This window comes from Hemicordylus capensis, chromosome 6, assembly GCF_027244095.1.
Source record: "Hemicordylus capensis ecotype Gifberg chromosome 6, rHemCap1.1.pri, whole genome shotgun sequence".
Classification (NCBI taxonomy): domain Eukaryota; kingdom Metazoa; phylum Chordata; class Lepidosauria; order Squamata; family Cordylidae; genus Hemicordylus; species Hemicordylus capensis.
Genome location: NC_069662.1, coordinates 3,496,271 through 3,523,512, shown reverse-complemented (window position 1 = coordinate 3,523,512; position 27,242 = coordinate 3,496,271). Strand labels below are relative to the sequence as shown.

Below are 27,242 nucleotides of genomic sequence, written 5' to 3'. Positions count from 1 at the left end.
TTCCACATGCCCCTCTGTGTAGGAATGTTGTGATGCCAAGGTAATGCCACAGTTTCCCAAAACATGGAGCAGTCCCTCTAAGGTCTTTTGCCTCAAAGAGAGGGGGACCTTCGGAATCCAGAGACGTTGGATGTGGGTTTTGGACATTATTGTTTTGGCCTTTGCAGCAATGTGGGAATTAGCCAACAAATATGCAAAATGAGGCAGAAACTGGAGGAGGAAAGAACAACTAGGCCAAACTCTTCTCTTTCTCCCCCCACCACAACTGCTTCCCAGCACATACAAAGAAGCCAGAACGCACCCAGGTCATGTAGCCAAGGAAACAGAGTGCCTTTATTCTGCGAAGTTTAAACAAGACGTGACTTGAGAATTGGCAACAAACCCAGGAGTGCAGCCTGGCCCTCCCCACCCCTCAAACAACCTTGCTTCCAAGGATGGGGCGGGGGTGCGGCCAGGGAGAAAGAGACAGCCCTCTTCCCTGCCCTCCCGCAAGCAAGGGACACTCCCGGGAGGGGCACGCCTCCAGACTCTGGCTCCCTCGGAGTTCCAGACACAGGAAAGGCGGGGGAGATGGCGGCATCCCACCCTGATACGTTCTCAGAACAGAACATGGCTCGCTCAGGAGTCTGTCCCCTTCCCCAGCCTGCCCCGTTGTTGCCCCTCAGGGGGCCCAAGCACAAGAGGGAAGGGGGTTAAACATACAGGATGAGTGTGTATACATTATATATATATTCATATTTATAAGAGTCATTCTGTGCAGTGCTTCCTCAGAAGAGTCCACACTGCTAGGCTAGGAGCAGACGCCCCCTCCCCTGTCACAGGCAGGGCACCCCAAAGGGGGACCTGGGGGTCTTGGATTCTAGTTCCTCTCCTGCTCCTCCTGCCCACCACAGCCCCAAGCCAGGAACAGAACCCAGGTGTCCTGGCCCCCACTTGGTTTTGAGACCCGCCTCCCCGCTCCCCAAAGGGGGAAGGGGAGGGGCTTGGGAACAGCAACAAAATCAAACACAGGGGAGCCAAGGTGGGGTTGAGACCCCCCCCACACTTCCCACCCCCTAAAGGCAAAGCCATCTGTGTGATCAGAAAATAAAAGGAGAGGCTTGGTGGGGGGGAGGGGGGTGTCCCTCCTGCCAGCAGGCAGAACCTGTCCGGAGGTGACCAGGTGGGCGAGGCAGCCCAGGTGCCCCCTCAGTCATCTATACAAATCACCTCCCCACTCTTCGCCTCCTTCTTCTCCAGACTCTCGCCTTCTTTTTCCTTCTTCACAATCACGGGGGGACCGTTGGCTGCCATTCAACATGCGGAAGGAGACAAAAAGGGTAGGATTTGGACCATGCAGCTCCCAATTCCACTCCCTCCCTCCAAGGGGTCTGACTGGTGGCCCCTCTGGCCTGGTGCGAAAAAGAAGGGCACTCAGGTGACAGACTCACTAGCCCCGCCTGTCATCCCCCCACTGCCATTCAATCACCCAAGACAGCCTACCTCTGACCATGGAGGTTAGTGGCCACATACTGTATGCACACTCTCGGACCCCTCTCCTCCCCCCACACCCCATAATGATCTAGTCTCTGCTCCACCATCAGCCTTTGTCTGTGTGGCAGAGAGTTGTAAGCCCAGGGTTCTCCCAGAAGGAGGCGGGCTTCCCAACTGGGGTGCTTGCTCAGAGGGCTGAACTTCAGCCCAGGCTCCCAGCTCTTAACACTCAGCTTTGCATGCAGAAGATCCCAGGTTGAGTGCCCAGCAGCATCTCCAGCGGGGGCTGGAAAGATTCCTGCCCGAAACCTTGGAGAGCCACTGCCAGTCAGTGTGGACGAGACTGAGCTAGATGGACCCAGGGTCTGACTCGGTAGAAGGCAGCTCCCTCTGTCCCACCCTACCTCCATCTAAGAGCCTGGGAGAGAACCCAGGAATTCTGGGTCTCCTCCCCTTCTCCCCACAAGCCCTTGTTCCCCTTTGTTGGCATCTAACAAGCCTCCTCCCCTTCCTGTGTCTGATTTCCTGTCCAAGGATCCATGCTGCTTTCCTAGAGTGGTCCAGGAGGAAGGCCAGAGGGCCGGCCTAATGGAGGCTTTGCAGCATTTCAAGCATCCCACGTGCTGATGACCCTCCCCACCCCCATCCACTTTTCTGAACTTTTACAAGGTTTCCTCCTCCCCACAGCCTGCAGTGATCCCAAGAGCGCATTGCCTACCCCCATCCCCCACTTGCCCCCTAACCAACCTGTGATGAAGGAGCCAGTGGGCATTTGGCTGTAGTTGGCGCCCATTGTGGGCAGGGCCCCGCCAGGAGTGGTACCAAAGGAGCCTCCAAAGGTGGGAGGGGTGGCATAGGGCCCAGGAGGGAAGGTCTGTGAGAAGAGGAGAGGAGGAGGAAGAGGAGCCGGCTGAGTTCTGAGTACCCGGCAGCTGCATATGTCACCGCAGAATTCCTCTACCGCGGGGCTGCACAGCTTTGGCCCTGCGATTGGACTACAACTCCCATAATTCCCAGCCACTGTGGCCAACAGTCAGGGATGATGAGATTTATAGTCCAGCTGCTGCTGCAGCCCTTACTCGGCTGATTTTGTTTCAGACTGCATTCACACGGACAGAACCCACACAGCATTCGATCTTGTCATGAACTGCCCCCACCCTCCACACTGACAATCCCTTCACAGTCCTGCCCAGGGAAATGAGGTCTATTTTATTTATTTAGATTTACACTTACACACACACACACACACACACACACCACCTTTGTCCTAAGATGCAGTTAACAAAATGATTAAAACAATTCAATAAAAACAGGACAAATACAGCTAAAAGTTTAAAAAGAGCAGCGCACTGGATAAAACGGGCAGTTTTTCCTCCTAAAGGCTGGGAGAGAGAGGGCCATGCAGGTCCCAGCTGGGAGCGAGTGCCACAGCCTGGGGGCAACCACTGAGAAGGCCCCGTCCCACATGATCAGCCAATGGGGAGCAGGTGTCAGCAGATGAAGCAGAGCACTCCCAGCCGACCTAGTCAGGTGGGTAGATTCAGCTGGAAGCAGGCGGTCCCTAAGTACCCGGGGTTCCCTAAATGAGAGTGGAAATGGGGCAAGCAGTTACCGGGGTAGTCTGTGTCTCATTCCCTTTGCTGGCCAGGCGGCTGAGGATGCTGCGTTCGGACATCTGGAGACGGGCAGCGATGGGGGGGATGCGGGACAGCGTGGCGGGCAGGCGGGTCACATCTGCCTTCATGTCACTGAGGAGTTCCTCCAGTTGGTTCAGCACTGGCATGGCATCAGGAGAGAGAGAGAGAGAGAGAGAGAGAAGGAGAAAGACCAAAATGCGTCAAGATAGCAGAGCCCAGGCAACAAGTGACCTCTCGACCCCCATGATCCACTTGCCACACCTACCATGAAATATCTTTTCACCAAGGAGTGGTGCATGCCGCCCCCCATCTCCCCTATTGGGGACTCTACTCCCTGAGCTAAACCTACTCCAGAGATGCACTTAACTTACCTAAAGCAAACCCAATCCATCTTTTCCTGCCTACCATCCACGGAGACGGAACTCCACCCACCAGCCCAGACTGCACACCACTCAACACAGAGAAGTCCACCCTAGAAGGCCACAAGGCATTTTAGATCCTCAGATTATTCTGAGCGGATGGGGGGAGATGAACGCAGCAAGGAGGCTTATGGGAGGAGACTGAACACAAGAGATACTCACATGACACTGGTGAGGAGATACACCAGAGAAACTCACAGGGAAACAAACCAGAGAAACGTGAGAAATGCACCAGAGATATGCAGGAAGTGAAATACGTAAGAGGTATCCACATGATATTTTATGAGGACAAATGTGAACTGGTGCTACTCACATGCTACTTGGTGGAGAAATACAGTACATGAGAGAGACTACAAAAGCCCTGAGCTAGAAATACGAGAAGCACCCAGTGTATACAATGCAAGAGAAGTTTCTGGGGATCTTTTTTGTTTTTTTTAAAAAAGAGCTATCAAAAGCCCTGAAGATAATTGTGTAAAGAGATACTCAAGGAGGTACTCCACAGTTAGACCAAAGGTACTCAGTGGAGGAGTAACTCAGCAGGCATGCTTGGCAGGGGTGGGGATACTCAGAAGTTAAAGAAATGCTTGGAGGATGCTCAGCTGGCACACAAAAGATTGTTGGCAGATATTCAGAAGATACTTGTGGGATACTCCATGGGTAAACCAAAGCAGATACACCAAAGATACACAGAGCAGGATCAAGGAGACAACCATACACAGCGGCTTTTCTGATCACAACCGCACTTTAATGGATTCAGAGCATGGTACAGAAGGATGCAGCACAGAGGCGCGGGGTGAGGGGAGTTACATGGACTGTCCTCTCCGGGCCCGCCTACCCGCCCGCCTCTTACCCTTGTGCAGGACGGCGTTGGCAGGCTTGTTGCCGGCCAGAGATTCCTTGGACAAGTGCTGGTGGCTCTCGGCCAGACACTCCACCTCAGCAAAGCGGGTGTTGAGGGCCATGGCCGGGTGGCTAGGGTCCTGAGTCATGTTCAGGTAGGCGGCTCTGCGCAGCTGCTCCTCGATCACCAAGGCTTGTTCCAAGAGCTGCAGGACGGAAGGGAGGAATCCACAAGAAAAGAGTGGATACCATGAGACGGTAGCTGAGCTCAACATGGTCTCCTTCCCAAGGTAGTTTCAGCCAGGACCTGGCATTTGTCTGTTGCCAGAAGGAGCAGATTTGGCAACCTTGATTAATCCATGTTCTGATTCACATGACTGTTCAAATCCAGGTTTAATGTAGGCTACCAACATTAGCATGATTGTGTGAACTCATACCACAGAAGGAATCCCAGATGCATCTCAGGCCATAAACCACCTTGGCATGTGCTCAATGTTGGTCCCCACCTTAAACCTAGATTCACACAATTGTGTGAACAGTGAACAGAACTAATTCAAAAACTAGGTTTACAGTATTTACTCCAATCAACTCTAAATTTAAGATGACCCCCTTAAAAAATACAGGTTATACCTGTATTTATCCAAAAGGAAAAGGATCCTGAATTTAAGATGAGCCGGCTTCTAACGTAAAAGAACTTGGAAAAACCTAGTCTTGGATTCAGGTAAATATGGTACTTATTAATGATGTTTCTTCTAAACCAGAAGTTCCCAACCTTGGGTTTCTAGATGTTGTTGGACTACAATTCCTATCATTCCCAGATACAGTGGCCTGGTTGCCAATTAATGGCCTTTGGCCATCTTAGTCCAACATCTAGGGACCCAAGGTTGGGAATCTCTGTTCTAAACTGCAGAGAGGGACAAGGAGTTATTTAGAGACCGTGCCAATGCAAGGCCTTGCTCAGCCCTCTTCTGGCTCTTTGAGCGTTCCCCAGGTGTTGAATTCAAGTTTATTTAAGGGCCAGAGAGAAGTGGAGAATCCCAGGGTGCTCGTTTCTGTGCCCAATACCAAACACGACATTTGTGCAATGTGGTCTTGGGAACACACAACAGATCTGATGGCCACATCAGATCTCAGAGGATCATCTGAGATTGTTTTAGAGAGCGTTGACTAGTTGCCATCCTTAATTGGCAATCCCTGGCTATGCTGTCAAAGTTATGCTCAAATTTAAGCTTTAAAATGCTGGAAAGTCAATTTTTGAGTTACACAGAACACTGCACCTGAAGACAGAAATTCTGTGGCTACAACCAGGTCCAAGCCCTAGAATTCTTATCTAGATGTATTCGTTAGTCACACCTTGAACCTTCTGGCTAGGAACTTGTTCTTCATCTCCAAGAAGTTCCCCTTGTTGGCTTCAGTCTTGAAGGGTTCATTGATGATGGCAAACTGGTTGTCATTCTGGATATCCTGCCAACGAGCATAGCCATGACTGCAGAGCAGTGGGAGGGGGGACATTAAGGAACCACCACAGCTACAGGTGGAACAAAGCATGGCGTCACACCCATGGTCCTGCTACACCTGGGGCCTTTCCCAGTCATGATACCAAACATATTTGAACTGGGGGTACCACTAATGGGACCTCTGGAATCTGGTCTGCTGCCAACTGACCCCGCACCCTTCAGCGCCTATCCTGGGTCTTACGAAGGCAAGGAAGCCCAGTCATACACCCTCAGTTGCTACAACCCTCCTCTGATTAACCCCTTAGGGCTAGATCAGGAGGATGGGCAAGCATCAGATTTCTATACTCTTACCTAGTTTCTTTTTTAAAAAAATAGAAACCTCTAGTCTCACAATGAGTTTTAAATACTTGCAGAAGTGTTCAACGCATCATAAACATGTACCTTTTGGCATGAAGAGGACCAGCTGAAATTGTAAAAAAAGCCTTAATCTGAAATCCTAAATTTGCTTAATAAGACCTATGTCCCATTGAACTCAGTGGGGTACATTTCTTAGGATCGTGGTGCACAAGAGGGAGCAAACCCCTCCACTGCCTCAGCAGCCCTCTTCAACTCCTCAAATGCACCAGGTACACTCCATTCCAAGCCTAGAAGTAGGGAGGAAGCTGCTGGGTCCGAGTGCCTGCTTGGCAATGACTGGAGACACCCCATGAGTAGCAGGGCAGTTGCTGAGCAGGCACTAGGACCCAGAAGCTCAGGACCTCTTTTCAGCCCCTAAGCGACCTGTACTGGAGGAGGCTAGAGAGGAAAGCACTGAAGTCAGCTTATTTATTGCAAGCGACAATTTGCTCCCTCAAAAAATTCCTAGTGCAGAGAATGGCCACTGGTTCCGAGTCTGCTCTCACATGGAAGCTAGGAGGGAGGGAGGGAGGGAGGCAGACAGACAGGAAGCCAGCCAGCCAGCCAGCCAGCAGCCATGCCTCACCTGGATTAGGTACCCATTCCCATTCCAAGTGTATAGTCCTCCTCACCACCCTGCGCTCTCACAGTTCTCACCAAGGCTTGTGTCATTGGTCGGGGAACAGCTCCCCTGATTCAGACCAAAGGATACAGGACAATGCCAGCCAGTAGCCAGTAGTCATGCCGGCGGTGCCAGATCTCATTCAGCTTGCTGGAGGAGATGGCTGCTCGCTCCTCATTCTGCCACAGAGTGTGGAGCTCTAGAAAGAGAGAGAGAGATGTCCGTAGACCAAGGACCGTCACTGTTTTCCAGGCAGGGGCCACGTTGGCAAACAGCCTTCCACGTGAGATTCATTTCCCACCGTGCTAGGAAGGCCCTTTAAGAGAGATGGAGCCCTGAGTCTGCTCCTGGTGCATGCTGGGACCCTGTCTAATTTGCATTCAGCCCTGTCTAAGGGGAGCAAGTGGACAGCACAGCCCATCTTAAAGGGACACCTTTCCACACTGGGGAAGGAGGAGCCTTTTCTTACAGACTTTTGGAGGAAAGCCCTGGGAAGGGCCACACTTCCCAGAGCTTCATGCAGGCCTTCCACGATGGCACAGGGGCTGAAGAGGGCTCCATTTCCCTGAAAGGATCCCCCCGTGCTGGGCAAGATGCAGCATAGCACAGTCAAACTCAAATCTCTATTGTTACAATCATTCAACCAGCAAAACACAAAGTACAAACACTTTACATGTTTGCTTTTATGTAAAGTTTTTGTGCTTTGTGTTTTGCTGGTTGAATGACCAGCAAAGATTTGATTTCAGCACGGCACAGTGCGAAGGGTCGCCTCTGCATGGCACCAGGGGGACTGTGCAGAGTATTCAGCCTTGGCCAAAGCTTCACACAGGCCCAATCAACAATTAGGGAGCTCCACATAGGCTTGATCTCCACAATAAAGAGCACCGTCATAGATAATGCTGCCACCAAAGTCAATAGACAGGGTGCGTTTGCCCCTACCATTGCACACATTACAGCTCCGCTCATGCTTTATCCTCACCATAACGCAACACAGACATGGTTTATTTCAGACCACCAGACAGAGCAAGAGACTGTCCTTCCCTGGGCAACTCAAAGGTGCATCCTACAGTCTCGCAGCGCCACACCCGCTCCCAGCAACAGCTCATCTCCCACCTTGGCTTACCTGTGAAGCCGCCATCAGCAATGTTGAACATGAACCGGGGTTTCTCAGCCTTGTCCTCCTTCTTGCCGTTGTTCCGGCTCTCATCTTTGATGCTGCTGACTTTGGGCTCCTTTCCAGCCTCTCTCTCGGCTTTCGCCTCTTCTTTGGAGAGGGAAGGTTAAAATGTGAAGGTGAATGACCACACTCCATCCCCTCCTGAAGCCCTGGCTCTCCCATTTCAGGCTTCCCTGCTGGAGGGAACTGGCAGAATTTGACAGAAGTCGCATCCACCACTCCAGCGCCTGTCTCTCTCTACAGCCATGCAGAATCATCCTGAAGAGTAGGGATGTGCAGAACATTTCACGGATCAAAACGTTTTGCCTCAGAACGGGCCGTTTCAAGCGTTCCAAGCTCGGAACAGAAACTCCTTTAAAAAGCGGGCCTGTTTCAACATCAGAATGGATCAACTCATTCTGAGGCAGAACGTTTCACCCCATTCCAAATACCTTTTTGGAATTCAAAAAGGCACCCGTGCATGCACCGAGGCCACAAAAACACCATTTTAGAATCCAAAATGGCATTTGAAATGTTCTGTTCAGAACGGGGTTGTTCGATTGGAACAACTGGCTCCCCCGGGTGTCCCAATAGAATGATCTGTGGTTTTTGTGTTCCACTCCGAACTTGTAATGGAACACAAAAATTTGTTCTGTGCACAAAGCTACTGCAGAGGTCAATGCTTGTCAGAAAGAGAACGGGGTTAGAGACGGGTTCCCTTTGCTCTTTCCCATGCAGCTCCAGCAATCCTGCCCTGATCAGACCACTACCAGAAGCTGGGGCAGGGCAGAGAAAGGTGAACAAACCTGGAGAGTAAGAAGGCCCTCCCTAGCCAGAGTCCTGTTTGTTTCTTCTGTCTTGGCCAGCCTCCAACAGTGGCTCAAATTCTAGGCTGTACAAGGCCTCAGTCCTGTATAGGGACTGATTCTGAGAAGCCCCCACTACATTTTGCTTCCGATATGTCCCACCATTACCTTTCTTCACCTCCTGCATTTCCCCCTCCGCCTTTTCCTTGTTCTCGTCACACTCCATGGGTTTCTCATCAGCCACAAGTTTCTCTGGATCAGCATCTGAAACTTTGGAAAGTGCAAGGACAACATGAGGGATGCGAGGCAGGGAAGAGTCTTCAGACCCCGCAAGGGCTTCTGCTCATGCAGAACCCACACAGCAAGCCATGAAAGGGATCTCAGTAGCTGAGATGCAGCGTTGAGATCACACCGAATGGAATCTTGGCTAAAATCACGACAATCTCTTTTTTTAACTTTTCATCTAAGGGAATATCAGAGTTTCTAGCCCTCTGTGAAAACCAACAAGTGAGAAGGAACTCGGGCTGGATCTGCCACTGACCAGAAGGTCCTTCTCACAGCCCAAATTCCTTTTCGCTTGCCATCAAAGAGCAGGTGGGGATGCTGGGAATATGACTAAGGTTGCCATGTAGGAAAAGACAAGCAGTTCCAATGACTATAACTATACTCTTCCTTAATACCAAGGAAGCCTTCACTGCAATTCAGATTGGGTGCCCAATGCACCTAGCACTTCTCTGACACAAAACATAAGAACAGCCTTGTTGGATTGAGGCCCAAGGCCTATCTAGTCCAGCATCCTGCTTCCCACAGTGGCCCACCAGATGCCTCCGGGAAGCCCACAGGCAAGAGGTGAGGACAGGCCCCCTTTCCTGCTGCTGCACCCCTGCAACTGATATTTGGAGGCATCCTGCCTCTAAGGCTGGAGGTAGCCTATAGCCATCAGGAATAGCAGCCATTGACACACCTGTCCTCCAATAATTCGTCTAAGCCCCACTTAAAGCCATCCAAGCTGGTGGCCATCACCACATCCCATGGCGGAGAACTCCATAGGTTAATTATGCACTGTGTGAAAAAATACTTCCTTTTGTTGGTCCTGAATTTCCTGGCAATCAGTTTCATGAGGTGACCCCTGGTTCTTGTGTTGTGAGAGAGGAAGAAAAATGTCTCTCCCTCTATTAAGCGGAGCAGAATGTGTTGTTCCCTTCGTGCCAAAGATGGATAGCCTTCACCACCCCTCCTCCTCGCATCCCCACACTATTTTTGTTTCTTCTTTCTAAACAGTTACCCAGTTTCTCTTTCTCTTCCTTGACCGCAGGCTCGGTTTCGGGTGCCTTCTCCCCAAGCGCCATCAACCTCTCTTCCTCAGGCTTCTGAGAGGCCTCTACCTCTGTCTTCTCCCCTGGGAATGTGGCAGAAACGGGCTGCTCGGGAGCGGAAGGCTGGGAGATGCAAAGCAAAGGGAAGCATGCATACAAAGAGCCACTGCAGAAGGCTGCTCTCAAGATAGGATTAAAGCTGACGGGGGCTGAGTTCTCGTTTGGAAGACTCTGAGCAGCTAGCCAGTTCCACCCAGCAGGCTGGGCAGCAGCAATGGCTAAAGGCTCTATAGCATCCATTTCCACTGACCTTTGGGCCAGCAACACATCACACAGGAACACAGGAAGCTGCCTGACTGAGTCAGACCATTGGTCCATCCAGCTCAGCATTGTCTACACTGACTGGCAATGGCTCTCACCCAGATGCTCTTCACAATCAACATCTTGGTATTTCCCTAGGGCTATTCCTTCTGAAACCACCACACCCACACCCCCACCACCACCCCAAAAAGTACTCCCTCTGACAGCCTTCTGACTTTGATTTGAGGATCATGTACAAGGGAACTCTGGTAGAAGCACAAACCTCCGTCTCCATTTTTTCACTGCCCTTGGCTTCCTTCTCTGGTCTCTCGTCTTTGGCCTCTGAATCCTCCTTTTCTGCCAGGATCGCCCCATCCCCTCTGTCACTCGGAGCTGGGGTAGCTGGTGAGACACAGGAAATGGTCATCTGCCCCCAGGGTTTATCACACCCTCCTTTCGTTCTCCAGCTACACATTTCCCTGTAAACCCCCCACATATCTCAGGACCAACTCAGAGCTGGAGTGAACTGAAGCCACTCCAAATTCACATAATGCTTAACATTTCAACAAACTGAATTTAGACTTAACTTCTGCTCATACTAATACAGCCACCCAATTAAATTCAAATGGCCCATATCTGGCTTCATTTACATTGGTCCCCAGGTGACTCAGGTGACTCAGCCTTAAACAGTGTAGCATAATTCTGACCTCTTGAATACTCATATTAATCTGGAATAACTCACTTAATGTATACTGGCTGCAGTAGCCAATTCGAACTTTAAGAGATCAAACAAGAGAGAGATTCTGACTCCTACTTTGGGTTTTTCTTTGGAGTTCAGCAAACCCTCGCTCAGAATCCTTCACTGGCCCCCTGTTCTCCCTGGGTACGTACCTGGCTTGGAGGTACAGGGAGTATTGGTGCAGCTGGGGTCTGGGGTGGTGGTGGAGGTTTTGATGGTCGGGGACGAAGCTCGGGAGGACTTTTTGGAGTCAGCACTGGGGTCGGGCATCAGTTCTGGCATGCTCCAGCGCCCGTTGATATGTTCAAACTCTTGCACCTGCCATGCAAAGAGACACACCTTTCGGTGAGCCAACACATTCCAGCTGCAGTGTCAACGGCTACAACAACTAACTAGTGCAAAGAAATAAAGGGAGAAATATCCATCCTTTTGATTCAAGTCAGGCTTTCACATGAGGGAGTCAACAGCCATAATGATTGTGGTGCTCCAAATAAGTACACAGAATACAGCCATGCAAATTCACAAACATATGTGTGTTTCAATAATCTACATTAAAAACATATGAATGTAGAAAGTTGCTGTCTACTGAGTCAGACCATTGGTCCATCTAGCCTCAAACTATCTACTCTGATGGACAGCAGCTCTCCAGGGATCCAGGCAGGCATTTTTCTCAGCCCTACTGGAGAGGCTACCAGGGGTTGAAACTGGGACCTTCTGCATGCAGAACAGAGGCTCTGCCACTGAACTATGGCCTCATCATGCTATCTAGGCAGACAAACGTTGCATGTTCTCAAGCTCTTCTCCACCATCCTCAGATTAATTTTTTAGAAACCAGGATTCCTCCAAGATACTCAAGATCATTTCTTTTCCCTTCGAGTAAAAAGTGCATCTAGGCAGAATTTATTTATTTTTATTTATTTATCAAATTTGTACACTGCCCAAAACTTTCATCTCTGCGTGGTTAACAATAGCATAAAACAAGTTAAAAACACATACAACAACTTAAAACAACTTAACAATTGTTAAATAAGTTAACAATCTAAATAATTGTTAAATTAAGTCTTAATTGTTAAGAATAACTTAATAAGTCAATGGATGGTCTGTTATTTTCCTTTATTTGTCGCCCTGTTGCTGCCCGCCTTACCTTTTTCTTCACCAGAGACATGACGCCTATCCGTGTCAGGACCTGCTGCCGTGAGAGACCCTCCCTGGGCACCCCATCAGCAAAGGTCTCAGAACCGTCCGCCCCAGGTTCGCAGAGGTGCCTCATGAAGAGAGAGACGTATGCCCTGGAGAAGCATTAAACCCAACAGCTGAGTGAGGACCTATGCAAGGGAAACTCACCCAAGACGAGAGCCGAACCCACCTCCCCTCTTCACTCTCCATCCCTCAGGCTGCTGCGGTCCGCAGTCTGTGGATCAACTGCTTGGGGAGAGAGGGCCCTGCTTTGGCCCTGGAAACCTAAAGGCAAGCTGATTCCAAATGGGTTGAACTGCAATGACGTCACAGAGAAGCTGGCCAAATCTTTGGCCACTGGGCACTAGGGACTGCAATATGAGGCGCAGCCTATGACAGCAGCCGAACCAAGAGAGAGCAGCGAAGGGAGGAAACCCAAAGGAAGAGGAGTGAGAGCAGAGTATGGATCCTTGCCCACATCCCACACAGGGCAGAGTCCTGGAGTCAGAGTCTTGTTGTTCTACTCCCCTCACACATTTGCCATCAGACTTTCTCTTCCATCTTCATCCATAGAGCATGTGGCTCTGTCTCTGTGGGCCAGCTTGGAAGAAGCCATTGCTCAGGCTCCCCAAAGCACCTGGCCAGCCACAGCTCCCTTCTCTGAGGGATTGCTCTGAGTCTGCATGAGGGAGGGGAGGGGAGCCTCTTCGCCTCACTCTCCAGGAAACACAGACAGAAAAATGGTTGGAGAACATGTCAGATGAGTAAGAACTGTCATCACCTGGCAAACAGAGTGCTGAGGGGGACCTGCCCACCCTATCCCCAAGAGCCTGGGCTCAACTTCAAAACACAAAGATGCACAGCTTGCTCTGTTTGTGCAGGCTGGGCATGTGCATGAGGGGAAGAGGACCAAAGCTCTCCTTTCCCCTGGTTTAGGAGGTTTCAGCAGGCCAGGTGGCATCAAGCTGATTTTTGCCATCAGAATGGCTAGGAGGAGACAAGGCCGGTTCTCATGAGCAGTCATAGGGTAGGACAAGCATCCTATCCAGGTTTGGGAGCCACCCGTGCTCCTGTTTTGTGGCTGTGTGCAAGTAAGAAGCAAGGCAGGGGGCGGGACAAGTGATCTTCGGCAAGGCTCCCGCTGGAAAGGAGGGCTCCATTCTACCCAGCAGCTGTACTCGGCTGTTTAATGAGGGGGGAGGGAAAGGGAGCCTTTCAGATAATGACTCCCCCCGGCCTCTACCTTGCTTTTTACTCATACACAGCTTTAAAACGGGAGTGTGCTCAGCTCCCAAACCTGGGTAGGACGCTTGTCCCACCCTACTGCTGCTTGTGAGAACCAGCCTGCTCTCTCAAGTTTCTTGAGATGCTCATTCCTGGGCTTGTGCAGGACGACTCTGGAATTTACACAATTCTGGTTAGAGCTTCCCAGGAAGTGCTGGTTATCCAGTTTCAAGGAGCCTCTGGGCAGAGCACAGAAGGGGGCCCTTTCCACTAGCAAGGAGGCACAGATCCCCCCACTCACACAGTTACCTACTTGAATTCTTTCTCCGTCTTGCCCCGCAAGTCCCGGACCAGCCACTGGGAGGTGAAGGCGTCCTGGGGAGGCATGCCCCAGCGCATGACAGCGTTCAGGAAGGCTTTTCGCTGGCGGGTGTTGAACCCCAGCACCTGGACAGAAGCAGCACAAGAGCCAGGATCAGCCCCAAATGTCACAGCTACAGCTAAAATATCCCTGACCCACTAACACAGGCATCTGACCATGCACAGGCCGGTAACATTGTTCTGCATTTCCCAAGCTAGGCTCCGAGGCCTTCCCACATGTGTGGCCCCTTTTCTAACCCTCCTTCCCCACAAATCAACTGCTCACGTTGACCTTGACACTCTCTGCCCCAGAAGGATTCTCTAACGACCCACTCATGGCACCGCCCCATTAGGAGAGGGTTCCTCCGCCCACGTGCAAACCATCATTGGGAGCTGCTCACCCACCTCAATGTTCCCACCAACCCGCGCCAGGAGCGGAGGGAGAGGCTTGTCCTTCTCATTCCGGAGCTGCCGTCTGGACTGCCGGCGACCTTGGCACGCAGAAAGAGAGGCTCACAATCAAATCCCTCCAAGGCTGGAGTATTACCAAGAGATGGCCAGGTACCCCCAAAGCCTCCTCCTGGCTTGGCAGCAGACAGAGCAGCCTGACCCAAACCCCCTTGGTGAGGCCTGCCCAAGGCCTGATCTGCCCAAAGGAAGCCAGGGAAAGAGCCCTCTCTCTCCCTGGCACGGCAAGAGGGCCGCGGGTAGGTGGGCTGGGAGCCCAGAAAGGCAAGTGCAGCAAGTGGTGGTGCAAGAAGCAGCCTCCTGCAATGTACAGGCCGCAGGCCACCAGGAAAGAGTTGGTCTCCCTGGGTTTGTGAGGTGCGGAGCAGAGCACATTGCAAACCAAGACACAAGAGCATACATACACAGAGCCCCCGGCCCTTCACATACCACTGCCTGAGAAAGAGTGGGGTCAGAACAGCAGGGCACGTAGGAAGCGGCCCTCTCTTGAGTCAGACCACCTGGCTCAGTACTGTCTACACTGACTGCAGAGTTGCAGGCAGGAGTCTCTCCCAGCCTACCTGGAGATGCTGCCAGGGAGTGAACCTGGGATCCTCTGCATGCATGCTCTCCCACTGAGCTATGGCCTCATCCCCCTAAGGGGAATATTTATTTATTTAGCATATTTGTTTACTGCCCCAAATTCATGTCTCTTCTAGGTGGTCCACAACAAAACACAGATTAAAAAAAAAAGTTAAAACATTACAACACTTTAAAACAATGAAAGATTCTATGAGCCTAGTTAAAAACCTAGGGTGAATAAATGTGTCTTAACAGCCCTTTTAAAAGCTGTCAGAGAAGGGGAGGCTCTTATTTCAGCAGGGAGGGCATTCCAACACCTCAGGGTGGCAATGGAGAAGGTCCCTCCCTGGCATCTGGTGGCAGCTGCAGACAGACCTCCCCGGATCATCTCAATAGACAGCAGGGCTCATAACAGAGAAGGCGCTCCCTTAAATCTTACCGCGCTCACACAGTCTCCCATCCAAATGCAAACTAAGGTGGACCCTGCTTAGCAAAGGGACCCATCATGCACGCTACCTCAAGACCAGCTCTCCCCCCCAATGGAGCATCTCAGTGGTTTCAGGTCTCTGCTTAACAAAAGATGGCCAGCTGTGGGAATAAGGGGGCAGGAAGGGGGCAGGGTGCCTCCTCACGGCCACACAACCTCCAGGCTGCTTTCAGGCCTGCAACAGGGCACAGGAAAACCCAGGTCCTCACCTTCCGGCCTCTCGTCGAAGTCTTCGTCCTCCTCTTCGGAGCCCACAGAGTATTCAGACTGATTGTCTGAAAGATCGTCATGACGGTTTGCAAGCAGTACAAGACTTTTGCCTTTTACATCCTTCCTCCCCGCCTCCCCCCAACAAGGCAGCTCAGTGGAGCTGTTCATCAAAGCCTCTGGATTTTAGAGCTTCTGTGCAAACTGCTGGGAGAGACCGTCACTGGAACTCCACAGGCCTGGAAATACTTGTCCAATGGCCAGGCTGCCATGGGATTTCCAGAGGGGCCCCCCATGAGGCACGTAGGCAGGGCTAGATTACTCTTACCGCACAGTGGGGATGCAGCCCTGCCCAAAAAGGCGTCCACATGCACCTCCTGTGATGGGGAGCTTACAGTGTCTCATACAGCACACAGGAGATGCACAGGAAGCTGCCATATACTGAGTCAGACCATTGGTCTATCTTGCTCAGTATTGTCTACCCAGACCGGCAGCAGCTTCTCCAAGGTTGCAGGCAGGAGCCTCTCACAGCCCTATCTTAGGGATGCTGCCAGGGAATGAATCTGGAACCTTCTGCATGCAAAGCAGATGCAATAGGGAATGCACAAAAATGGATGGCAGGGAATGCCCACTGAAAAGTTCTGGTTCCTTCCAAAGGGCCATAGGAATGCATGCAATGCATTCCGTGGCCTTTTGGAAGGACGAACATAGGAAGCTGCCATATACCAAGCCAAACCATTGGCTCATCTTAACTCAGGATTGTCTTCACAGACTGGCAGCAGCTTCTCCAAGGTTGCAGGCAGGAATTTCTCTCAGCCCAATCTTGGAGATGCTGCCAGGGAGGGAATCTAGAACCTTCTTCATGCAAGCATGCGGGTGCTCTTTCCAGAGCGGCCCCATCCCCTGAGGGGAATATCTTGCAGTGCTCACACATGGACCTTCCCATCCAAGTGCAAACCAAGGTGGACCCTGCTTAGCAAAGGGGACAGTTCAAGCTTGCTGCCACAAGACTAGATATCTCCTCCCACAGAGTGCAGTTCGGGGCTCCGCCCTCTCCTCCTCCGTGCTGACCAGCCTCTCAGCACATACAAACCCAAGCCTGTCAAACCACAGCATCCCTTTTGCTGTCCCCAGTTCCCAGTTCCGAGGGGGAAGGGAGCAAAGCCCCCACAGCCCAAGGCCACTTTGTGCAGAGTGAATTCAGGAGCCCAGGGAGTGCCCCTCTCCTGCCCCCTCCCCGAGGGGCTCACTGAGCACTGACCTTGGTCCTCTTGTGCAGCATCGTTGTAGTTGACCTGTTTGCGGACGCGCTTCCCTTTCCCCAGGTTGCGGGCCAGGTCCTCCTGCTGCTGCTCGTAATGGTGCCGCAGCAGCTTCTCCCAGTAGTCAGGGTCCACGTTCTCTTCCTGCTTGATGATCTCCCGCTCGATCTCTTCAATCTGAGGGGGCAGAACGAGGCCAGGGACAGTGGGACAGACGTGCCACGGCAAAGACATTCACGCTTACAGCACAGGTTGCTTATTTTACTCGTCTGCATTGACTGGCAGCAGCTTTCTAGGGTTTCAGACAGCAGCATTTCCCAGTCCTTCCTGGAGATGCTGCCTCAATCCTTGACAGCATCTTCAAGAGAGGGCTGAGAGAGATTCCTGCCTGCAACCTTGGAGGAGCCGCTGCCAGTCTGGGTAGACAATACTGAGCTAGATGGACCACGGGTCTGACTCGGCATAAGGCAGCTTCCTCTGGCACTGATCTTCTGCACGCAAAGCAGATGCTCTTCCACTGAGCTAGGGTCCTTCCCCTCCCTCCCACCCACATACACCACCACAACACAGCCATCAGCCCACACACCCAGCCTCTCTGCTGATGGGCCCTGGCACAAGGCCTTCCTGTCACGTGAGCCCCAGTCACAACCTCAGAGCGGCCCCCTCCAACTGACCTTGTCCTCCTCTCGAACCACATACTGGGCCACTTTGAAGGAGCTGAGGTACTCATTCATGTTCTGGACGTCCGCGTCATCTGTGGCATCTTGGTTGCGGTCCAGCAGCCGTGCGATGGCTTCGTTGTCATAGTGGATGACGCTGCTGTCCTCTTCTTTGTTCTCCCCTGGAGCAAGGTGGGGAGCGAGGGAGAGAAGAGAAGAGGCTGAGCTTGGGACCTGGGAGACTGCTGAAAGATCCCTCCAAAAGCCCGCTGCGACTTGACATCACACAGCCAGGAATTTCACCTCTAGTACAAGCCCTGATGGGAGCAGAAGCTCCTGCACATCATATGTCACCCTGCCAAGGCTGCACCAAGAAATATCTGCGTCAAGGGATCCCAGCCTTGTTTAACAAGTACGCCCCTTCTGTTGCAAATCTTCTGCTCAGGTACCCCACAGAGATTTTTGGTGTGTGCATGTGTCCGTGTATTACAAACTTGACCCAATGATTTCAGTAAGACTGCTTACAAGTAACTTAATCTGGATGGAAGCCAGTGATTGGAGTAGCCTGTCTCATCACTGCAACATTTACATTGGTACATGCGTATGTATACACATATATACATAAAAGCACAAATTTAAGTGTGGGAAACAAGCTACTACAGTCACTGGCTCACAGCCACACTAAGTTACTCATAAGACAGCTTGCTGAAATGAATTGGACAAGTTTGTTTGTCCCATTAATTCCAATGAGGTACTCCGTGCTAATTTTCTTAAGCCTGTCAAGTCAGGCCAAGGAGAGGGGTATGCTGAGCTTCAGGACACAGCCAGACAATCAGGAGCAGAGGAGGAGAGTCTTCATCTTTCTCCCCCCTTTGCAAGGGGATGCATCACTGAGAATGTGCCGGCTTCAAGACAGTGATCCTCAGATGAGGAAGATATAGATGAAGAAGACATAAGTCTGCAGCGTGGGGAGACAGAAGACCTCCAAGTACCCCTGGGAGTCCTTCACGCACCCCTAGGGCACTATTATCCCCTTTTGGGAGCCCCGATCTACATCACGTTTCACAGCCTTGTTCCTAAATCCATTGCTGCACCTAGCAGAAGCCAAGTGTGAAGGAGAGGGTTTATCGATGGCTATTGAGCCAAAATGGCCAAAGGGAACTGCCTCATTTAGAGACAGTAAATATCCATTGTGGTTTGAGAGAGGCAATGGCAGGGGAGATCTCTCATCTTCACATCCTGCTTGTGGAACTTCCTGGAGGCATCTGGTTGGCCGCAGAAGGACATTTGGTTTGACCCAGCAGATCAGCTCTTCAACTCTTATGTTCCCTCTGTCCAGCAACGCCGGCTGATGACAAGGCTAACCCTAACTCTTTTTGTAGAGACTGAACTTACAGCTGTCATACACCCCCAGCACAGTACCTCCAGTGGGTGTTGCTGGTGTCTATCATGTTTCTTTTTAGATTGTGAACCCTTTGGGGACAGGGATCCATCTTATTTATTATTTCTCTATGTAAACCACTTTGGAACCTTTTGTTGAAAAGCGGTATATAAATATTTGTTATTGTTATTTCTCTCTCTGTCAGCACATGGCTAGACTACTGCAATGCACTGTCTCTGGGGCAGCCCTTGGCACTTGAACTGAGGACCACTTCCTGAAACCCCGCCCACCATGGCCAACTCCTTACCTTCATTTTCATCCTTGAAGAGTTCCTCTGTGCCAAACTTGAGGATGTCATCCAGCTCCTGCTTGGACATGCTGCCGGACTTAGAGCCCAGGCCTGGGCGCACCACGAGGTGGGTCAGCATCATCTTGCGCTTGGCCACCTGTGTAATGCGCTCCTCCACTGAGGCCCGTGTCACAAAGCGGTAGATCATCACCTTGTTGGCCTGGCCAATGCGGTGAGCTCTGCTGAAGGCCTGGGAGTGAGAGAAACGAAACAAGGACATCTGATAAGGACAACATGGGCCAGGGGCACAATACAAAGAGAGCAGGAAGGAGGGAGGGAGGGTCCAGGGTGGTTCCCAACATGGTCATGGCTGCAGAGAGCAGCTTGAGAGAGAGATGAAAGCATTAGTAAAGGAATGAGGTTAGGAGGGCTCCAACTGGCACTTCAAGCAACTAGAGGAAGAAGAGGAAGGAGGACTTTGTCATTCAGAAATCCTATTCTTCCCTGTTTGTAACCCAGCTCCTCCTGCCAGCCAGCATCCAATGAATCTCATTCCTACCATCCTCTAGCATTATACTATTTTGAAATGAGAAAGAAATCTCTAACTGAGCAAGCAAGTGGTGGTGCTTAGCCATCCATAAAAAGCAGCAGACACTTCCCTCGCCAGAGCCAGATAAACAGATGTGGCAGCTGAAGGATCACAGAGCTTCACCAAGGCCCAGCTGCTTTCCAGCTGGCAGGACTGGAACTGGGCAAAGCTCCCCCTCACTGACGAGGATCAAACTCAAAGCTGTTTGCAGAGCCCTGCCTCTGAAGCAAGGGAGAGAAGTGGCCCACTGCTGGATAACCACAACTGGAGGAGATGTGAACCAGCCTTATCCACCTATCCCAGAATGATCTAGCTAGTTTAGCCAAGAGGTGCAGGCCTGGTTCATCTATTGCCATTAGCCTGTTACACAGACAGAAGAACCTGTAAATCTGAGGGAAAAGTAAACATATTAAAACGTTTACTCTTAAATACTCTTAGAACATGTTTGTTTGGCCAGGCTTTCCAGGGATCTTAAATCGGTTTTAATAGGGCGGTATAAAAATCAAATGAATGAATGAATGAATGAATGAATAAATATCTACTTCTTCCCGCCCATGTCTTAATATCATCAGTCCATTCATCTGAAACAGCCAGGCAACTAACAGAGGCAATTACTGTATTTTTCACACATATACCCGGTGGGGTAGGCAGTTCCTTGCATCTGGCAAATGCAGGTGTGGAGATTTAAGTGGGTGCAGAGTCTATGACATTTTTTTACATAAACTTTGCTTGCCGCTGCTGTGGTAGTCACTCCGCCCACATCACCACTTGCATTCAATACATTACATTCAAGATGGGAGAAGTCCCAGTGACAAAAGCAAAGCGAATGGAGAGGTGGGCAGAGAGCCTCCTGTCTTCTCTAGGATCCTCCAAGCGGCATCCCCAAGACATCATCTGGCCTTGGGAGCAGTGATGAGTTCTGTTGGGAGGGCAGATGAGGCAGCTCCTTGGAATGATCACCACAATTTTTACATCGGTGTAGGGTGGGCAGGGGTGGTCTTTTACACACACACACACACACACACACACACACACACACACACACACACACGTAATTATTTCCTGCAAGGAATATTTGGGTGTGGATTATATGTGTTGGGTGCGTGTGCGGGGTATATGCGTGAAAATACAGTAGTTATGGCCACATGCAAACACATAACTAGTGCATGAGTGGATTATAAATCCAGAGGCTGAGGGTATGGCATTCAACATTCCACTAGAGACCCAGTTACAGATCCTGTAGCAATCCAGGGAAGAATTTGGTGTGTGGTTTTCGGAGTTTCTGTGAACCTGCATCCCTAAGAGAGTCACAAAGAACGGAGTTCAGGGGGTACACCTACAAGAGCCAGGGACTGACCTGGATATCATTATGAGGGTTCCAGTCTGAATCAAAGATAATCACTGTGTCTGCGGTGGCCAAGTTGATTCCCAAGCCCCCTGCACGGGTGGAGAGCAGGAAGCAGAACTGCTGAGCTCCTGGAGCTGAAAAGGAAGAATGTCAGTGAACGAATGAGAAAGGTGGACAGTTGGAAGGATCAGAGCTCTAGGCTGAGAAAAACTAAAGAGGGCTGAAAAGATTAAAAAGTGTTTTTAGCCCTCAGACTAAAAGAGTGCTGAAAAGTCTGCTTCAGGGCTGCTTTTGTACAAGACATCTTGTACTTCAATACACACATACCTACTTGGGAAGTGATTCCTGAGTACCACATATCAGTTAAGAATACTTCTGTGGTACAAGATTATAGCTTTCCCCATCAAAACCACACACACAGCACCAGCAAGCAGGACAAGGCTCCTGCTCTTCAGAATATACAGTTCAAGATCTTATCTATTCAAAACATGATAGAATTATTTTTATGTCCATAGGTCAATTGCATGGAGCAAACAGAACTGATTACTCCAGTGCCTTTCTGCTAACCATTTGTACTTTTCTCAGTTCTCCCAAGTCCTGCAGAAGAGCTTGCAACCAGAAAAGGATCTCCACACAAACTAGATGTCTGTATTTCACAGACTCCTTGAACATGAGGAAGGCAGCTACCTCCCTCAGATTGAGCCAGTCTCATTGAATTCAGTGGGGCTTACTTCCAGGTAAGCAGGTATAGGATTGTAGCCTTTGCCCCCTCCCCTGCAAACACCCATGTCCTTGAACTATATTATTCTTTCCCCTCTTTCTTTTTTGCTATGGTGCTACACACTGGAGAAGTTTTCTGCTGGACCACAACACTGCTGCTGTTCTGGCCTGCCGGCCCACTGTACAACTTCAACTCCGGATTCTCTTGCTGCTCCCATGCCAGTCCCAACCCCCACTAACTGAGCTAAGAAGGACCTTTCAAAACGGTGAGCAGGGGGAGAGCAACTCGCCCCTACCAAATCCCAACCCAGCATCCCTCCAGTGGCTGTTGCTGGTGTCTCCTTTGGGCTTCTTTTTAGACCACGAGCTCCTTAGGGAACAAGGAACCATCTTATTTCTTTTTTTTATGTAGACTGCTTTGAGAAAAGCAGCTGAAAAGTGATACATAAATATTCATACTACTAATAACAACTCGTTTTATCAGCTTCCCTTGTGCTTTCGGTTCCCTCTCCCCCACCCCCCAACAGTGTTCCCTCTAACAGGGATTCCTAGATGTTGTTGATTATAATTCCCAGAATCCACAAGAAAAAGCTGTTGCAGCTGGGGATTCTAGGACTTGTAGTCAACAACATCTGGGAATCCCTGTTAGAGGGAACACTGCCCCCCACCCCAGTTCCAGATACTAGTGCTGTTCACACAATCGACAGTAGGGTGGGAGAAACCTCCTCACCCTAATTTGGGAGCTGGGCATGCTCCAGTCTGCTGATCGTCTGTCAGTGAAAAACAAAGTTGAAGGCTGGGAGCTTGATGGTGAGCTAAGCCCCATCTGGGGAGGACAAGAGTGCCTGACCCAGGTTCCATCCCCAGCTTCAGAAGGTCAGAGGAAAAACACTCCCACCCAGCTGGGGCTTAGCTCACCATCAAGCTCCATGCCTCTGGCCTCGTTTCTCACTGACAGACAAGCAGCAAACAAAAGTGTGCCAAGCTCCCACCTTAGGGTAGGAGGAGGCTTCTCCAATCGTGTGAACTGCCCTACGGACTCCTCCTCAGGTATCTTAACCATGACAACTAAATTGCACCTGCAAATGATACCTGGATGGATCCTTACCATCCAACCCATACACACCTAGACGGTTCCCCACTTGGAGGATTTCTGGCAAGCTCCATACTACAGACAAGCGAGTTCACAGAGCCCTAGGGGTACACAGGACAGCCCAGCCCCTTCTCTCCAGACCCCAGGAACAAGGGCTCCCTGCTTACCATTAAACCGATCAATTGCTTCTTGGCGCAGGGCTCCGGTAATGCCCCCGTCAATCCGCTCATACTTGTACCCTTCGTAGTCAAGGAAATCCTCAAGCAGATCTAGCATTTTTGTCATCTAAGTGTAGAAAAGACACCTGTGAATGAGGCTGGGGATTCCTTTGCAAACCCAACTGGAATAGCTGCTGCACATTGTACAGTATGGCTGCCATGCAGTGCTCCCCCCTCCACCCCGATTTTGTTCCTTTTGCAGGTCTGAAGACCAGGCCATGCCTCGGCCTACATGCTCCAAAAGCAGCATGTAGTGATCAGCCACCCCTCCCTCTAAAGAGTTAACAGGGAGTGAACCCTTGTCTTGACTGACACGCTGGTGAAATTCAGGGCAGCCAATCAGTACACCAGGTGTGAGAGACCTAGAGAGCGGTTGTATTCTGGGAACAAGAATTCTGGGAATTCTGGGAACAAGAAGGGTGGTCTGTGCTGGAGAGAAGTGCATACAGAAAGGCTTAGTGAGGGGAAATGCAGTTTTGCTCCCTCATGGTTGAAGCCAACATGGAGGTTTCTCTCATGGAATAACTCTGTAGAACCTTAAAAGAAAGGAATGCAGGAAGCTTGAATTCTCTTCCAGAGTTTGGTGAGTTCAAGGAAAAGGGAAGTTTAGTCTAGGGAAAAGCTTGTTTAGTCAGACTGTGCGTTAGAATTTCTATTTCTTTGGTGTGTGTGCTTTGCATATTCCTGATACAGTTTTATTATAGTTTGCCTGCAATGTAATTGAAATAAGAAACACTAGCCTACATCCATCCTACCTAGAGCGTTGCAAAAAACTCTATAAACATTTAAACGTGCCTAAGTCAACCTATTTTTGCAATCTACTAAGTATTCTTAACTGTAGCTAAGAAAGCCTCAGATGGAAGCAGTCTGCAATACTTGAATAAAACTGGGTTTTTAAAAGTCTTTTCTTTTTTACTAGCCTCTCTGAGTTGGTTTTTAACTCAGGAAGGAGGGGTAGAAGGGGGGAGTTCTCTGGTGCAAATACATCCTCAGACTCTCAGCAGCTAACAGTTTTTCTCGTCCCATGTAAGCCTACACGTGGGAGGTTTTTGTATCTGCCCAATACCCAGTTACAGAGGGACCTTGGAATTAGAGCACACAATCCATGGGTCTGGTCCTCAGCAAGTTTTAGGGTGGTTGGTGGCAGCCTTTTATTTTATTTATTTATTTAAAATATTTCTATACCGCCCAAAATTTGCGTCTTTTGAACCTACCAATAATACAGGATAGTTTTAGGAGAAGCCTAGCCAAGCAGCTCAGCAGGGATGATTCAGCATTTCTTTCCCTCATGTGAGCTTGCTCTGAAGCAATGGCTTTAATCTGCTACACAGCAGCTACGCGGCATGATGAAGCACACCTATCTCTCTTCCTCCCCACCACTGGCAAGAATACCAATAAAGCTTCCTCTACAGTGGAGAGACAATACAGGCTGTACCCTCACCTGGGAGAAAATCAGCACCCGGTGGCCCTGATCCTTCAGCTTCCTCAACATCTTCTGTAACAGCATCAGTTTCCCAGAGGATTTGATGAGTGCACCCCCTTCATAGGCACCGCTTGGCAGCTTGGGGGATTCCTGCCGAAGCAAAGACAGCCATCTCCATCAGTGCAGAAGGCCACATCTGGCTGAGTTTACTTTTCGCTGCCAGGTGATTAGGCACAAGTCCAACTGGAAACAGGGGGCTCATCTGCCTGCCAGTTCTCTGCCCCATGACGACCTTGGCTTAAACACACTTTAAGAAACATTTCAAGGGACCCATTTCCTCTCCTCCAGTCAGACACTGGCCCATCTGTCACAGCAAACTGCCCACATGGTGAGCAGAAACAACTACACAGCTAGTCCATAAGTCCAGAAATTTTGGCCACTGGTACCATCTCAGGGGACAAATGCTCAGAGCAATTTTTGGCAACACCTATTATTATTATTTTCCTGCCCCCCAGCGATGGAAAATAGGTGATAGCACTGCTGCACTTGCAGCTTTCTCTGGGTGATCACTCTTTCTTTATCCCTAATCCCAAACGATCTAGGTAAAATTGAAGTTGTTTTTTGTACAGAGGAAAGGGTTAGGTCAAGGGTTTAGGGTAACAATGAACAAGTTGTTGTACTTTCTCCATGGAGTAATCTTTAGAGAACATTCCTGCCAGTTTCAATTTCCATTCCTCTGACACCACTGATAACATTTTATCATATTTTTTGAGTTTTAAAAACTTTTAGAAGCCTTTAAAACACCATTGCAAACGTGGCCGCTGTAGGTCAGGACAATAAAAGCACAAGAACACATCAAGCTGAATGTTTTGCAATGCGATTGCCTCTTTCCCATCTCTCGGGGTGCAGCAGACCTTGTCAAAAATCACCATGACAATCTATCCCTCCAGATGGTGTTATAGCCCACCCCAGCTGGCTCATGTACTAAGCCAGTGGTTCCCAACCAGGGTTCCTACAGATGTTGATGAACTACAACACTCATAATCCCCAGCTACAATGTATTGAGGCTGGGGATGCTGGGAGTTGTAGTTCAGCAACATCTGGAGGAACCCTGGTTGGGAACCACTGTACTAAGCAGAAAGCAACATTACCTGACTCTACCATATGGCCCCAATCTTAGAAAGTGTTGTGTTATGAGCCTCCCAGGGAACAATTTGTTTTGGGGCGGCTAACAAGTAAAGCTATCTATCTATCTATTTATTTATTTATTATTAATAAGGGGAGTGAGCGGCACTCTAGGGACCCGTCTGGACGCCCCCCACTCCCCAGTGCAGGACATACCATCGCTGCAACAGGAAAGAGGTAGGGGTGGTTACAGCATTTTTTCAGATCCATCATGATGTTGAGCAGAGACACCTGGTTCCCGCCGCCACGTGAATTCAAAGCTTCAAAGTTGCGGGTCAAGATATATTTGTAGTACTTCCTGATAGGGGGAGGGGCAGGAAGGAGAGGAGGAGAAAAACAAAAAGCCCAAGGCATTGGAATAAGAGAGATGCCATGACACTTCCACCCACAAAAGAACACACATGAACTTGGCAAGAAAATAAAAACACAGGAGCTTCATTATCATAGCAAGTTTGCAGAACATTTAACATGAGATGCATTATCTCCAGCAAGTTATGCCTAATGGTCACATTTCAGTGTAACAACAGAATATAAAAGACCAGAGGCCTTCAACTGCTATTTATTTTTATAGCTTTAAAATATATGGACACACGGTATAAACAAACACACACACACACAAACCCAGGAGCCTCACTATCCTATAAACCACATATGAACCTCACAGGGCCCTCTGCTCATTGTCTCAAGCCCTGCTCATGGCCCTGCCACTAACAAAGATCTTGTTGGCAGGGCCTTTTCAGTTGTGGCCCCTCAGCTTTGGAACACCCTCCCTGAAGAACTTCCCTATGTTCCCTCCCTCAGTGTTTTTTTAAACAACTAAAAACACATCTTTTTAAAGAGGCTTCCTAATGCTCCATCTTTGGTTATATCTGGTAGGTTCTTTAGTTTTTATAACTCTCAATTTTTAGCTTTTAAAATAACTTTTAATTTGAAACTTAATACTGATTGTGGTTTTTAGCCTGACTTTTAACTTGTTTACTTAATTTGGTTAACTGTATTACTTTTATTTTACATTATATCTATTTTATTGTTGTGAGCCAGCCCGAGCAGTAATGTACTGGAGGGGTGGAGTATACATATTTTAAAGAAATAAAATAAATAAAATCTGTCCATTGCCTCCCCTGCAGATTGGGAGCAAAAAGCCAGAAGTCATGGATTTTGAAATGCTCCCCTTGACATTCCTCCACCCACCACAAAACATCATAATTCTTCCAGAACCTGGGAAGTGCAACCTTCCTCCCAGCTTGACCACCTGGGAAGATTGCTGGTCTTCTGGTAGCAAACATAAATTGTCCCCTTTGCTAAGGAGGGTCTGTCCTGGTTTGCATCTGAATGGGAGACTACATGTTAGCACTGTTAGATATTCCCCTCAGGGGATGGGGCCACTCTGGGAAGAGCATCTGCATGCAGAAGGTTCAAAGTTCCTTCCCT

The 27,242-nt window shown here is 49.8% G+C and overlaps 1 protein-coding gene across 9 annotated transcripts in view; it reads right to left on the bottom strand.

Annotated features, from left to right (window-relative positions):
• Positions 1-311: 311 nt before the first annotated feature.
• CHD3 (chromodomain helicase DNA binding protein 3) overlaps positions 312-27,242 on the bottom strand; it is an 84,054-nt gene continuing 57,123 nt past the window's right edge. For 8 of the 9 annotated variants that reach the window (XM_053266055.1, XM_053266054.1, XM_053266052.1 and 5 more), the window contains 22 exons: positions 25,968-26,109; positions 24,645-24,776; positions 23,153-23,270; positions 21,182-21,306; positions 19,254-19,485; positions 17,581-17,747; positions 16,906-17,083; positions 15,647-15,712; positions 14,327-14,412; positions 13,875-14,008; positions 12,306-12,450; positions 11,314-11,479; positions 10,706-10,824; positions 10,092-10,245; positions 8,975-9,076; positions 7,968-8,108; positions 6,935-7,043; positions 5,723-5,855; positions 4,380-4,575; positions 3,086-3,249; positions 2,221-2,347; positions 312-1,286 (listed from right to left, as the gene is read on the bottom strand). In XM_053266055.1, coding sequence (XP_053122030.1) covers positions 1,189-1,286; positions 2,221-2,347; positions 3,086-3,249; positions 4,380-4,575; positions 5,723-5,855; positions 6,935-7,043; positions 7,968-8,108; positions 8,975-9,076; positions 10,092-10,245; positions 10,706-10,824; positions 11,314-11,479; positions 12,306-12,450; positions 13,875-14,008; positions 14,327-14,412; positions 15,647-15,712; positions 16,906-17,083; positions 17,581-17,747; positions 19,254-19,485; positions 21,182-21,306; positions 23,153-23,270; positions 24,645-24,776; positions 25,968-26,109 — 3,034 coding nt within the window. In that variant the 3' untranslated portion in view covers positions 312-1,188. The remainder of the gene's footprint in view (positions 1,287-2,220; positions 2,348-3,085; positions 3,250-4,379; positions 4,576-5,722; positions 5,856-6,934; positions 7,044-7,967; positions 8,109-8,974; positions 9,077-10,091; positions 10,246-10,705; positions 10,825-11,313; positions 11,480-12,305; positions 12,451-13,874; positions 14,009-14,326; positions 14,413-15,646; positions 15,713-16,905; positions 17,084-17,580; positions 17,748-19,253; positions 19,486-21,181; positions 21,307-23,152; positions 23,271-24,644; positions 24,777-25,967; positions 26,110-27,242) is intronic. The other variant, XM_053266053.1, reaches the window with a different exon arrangement.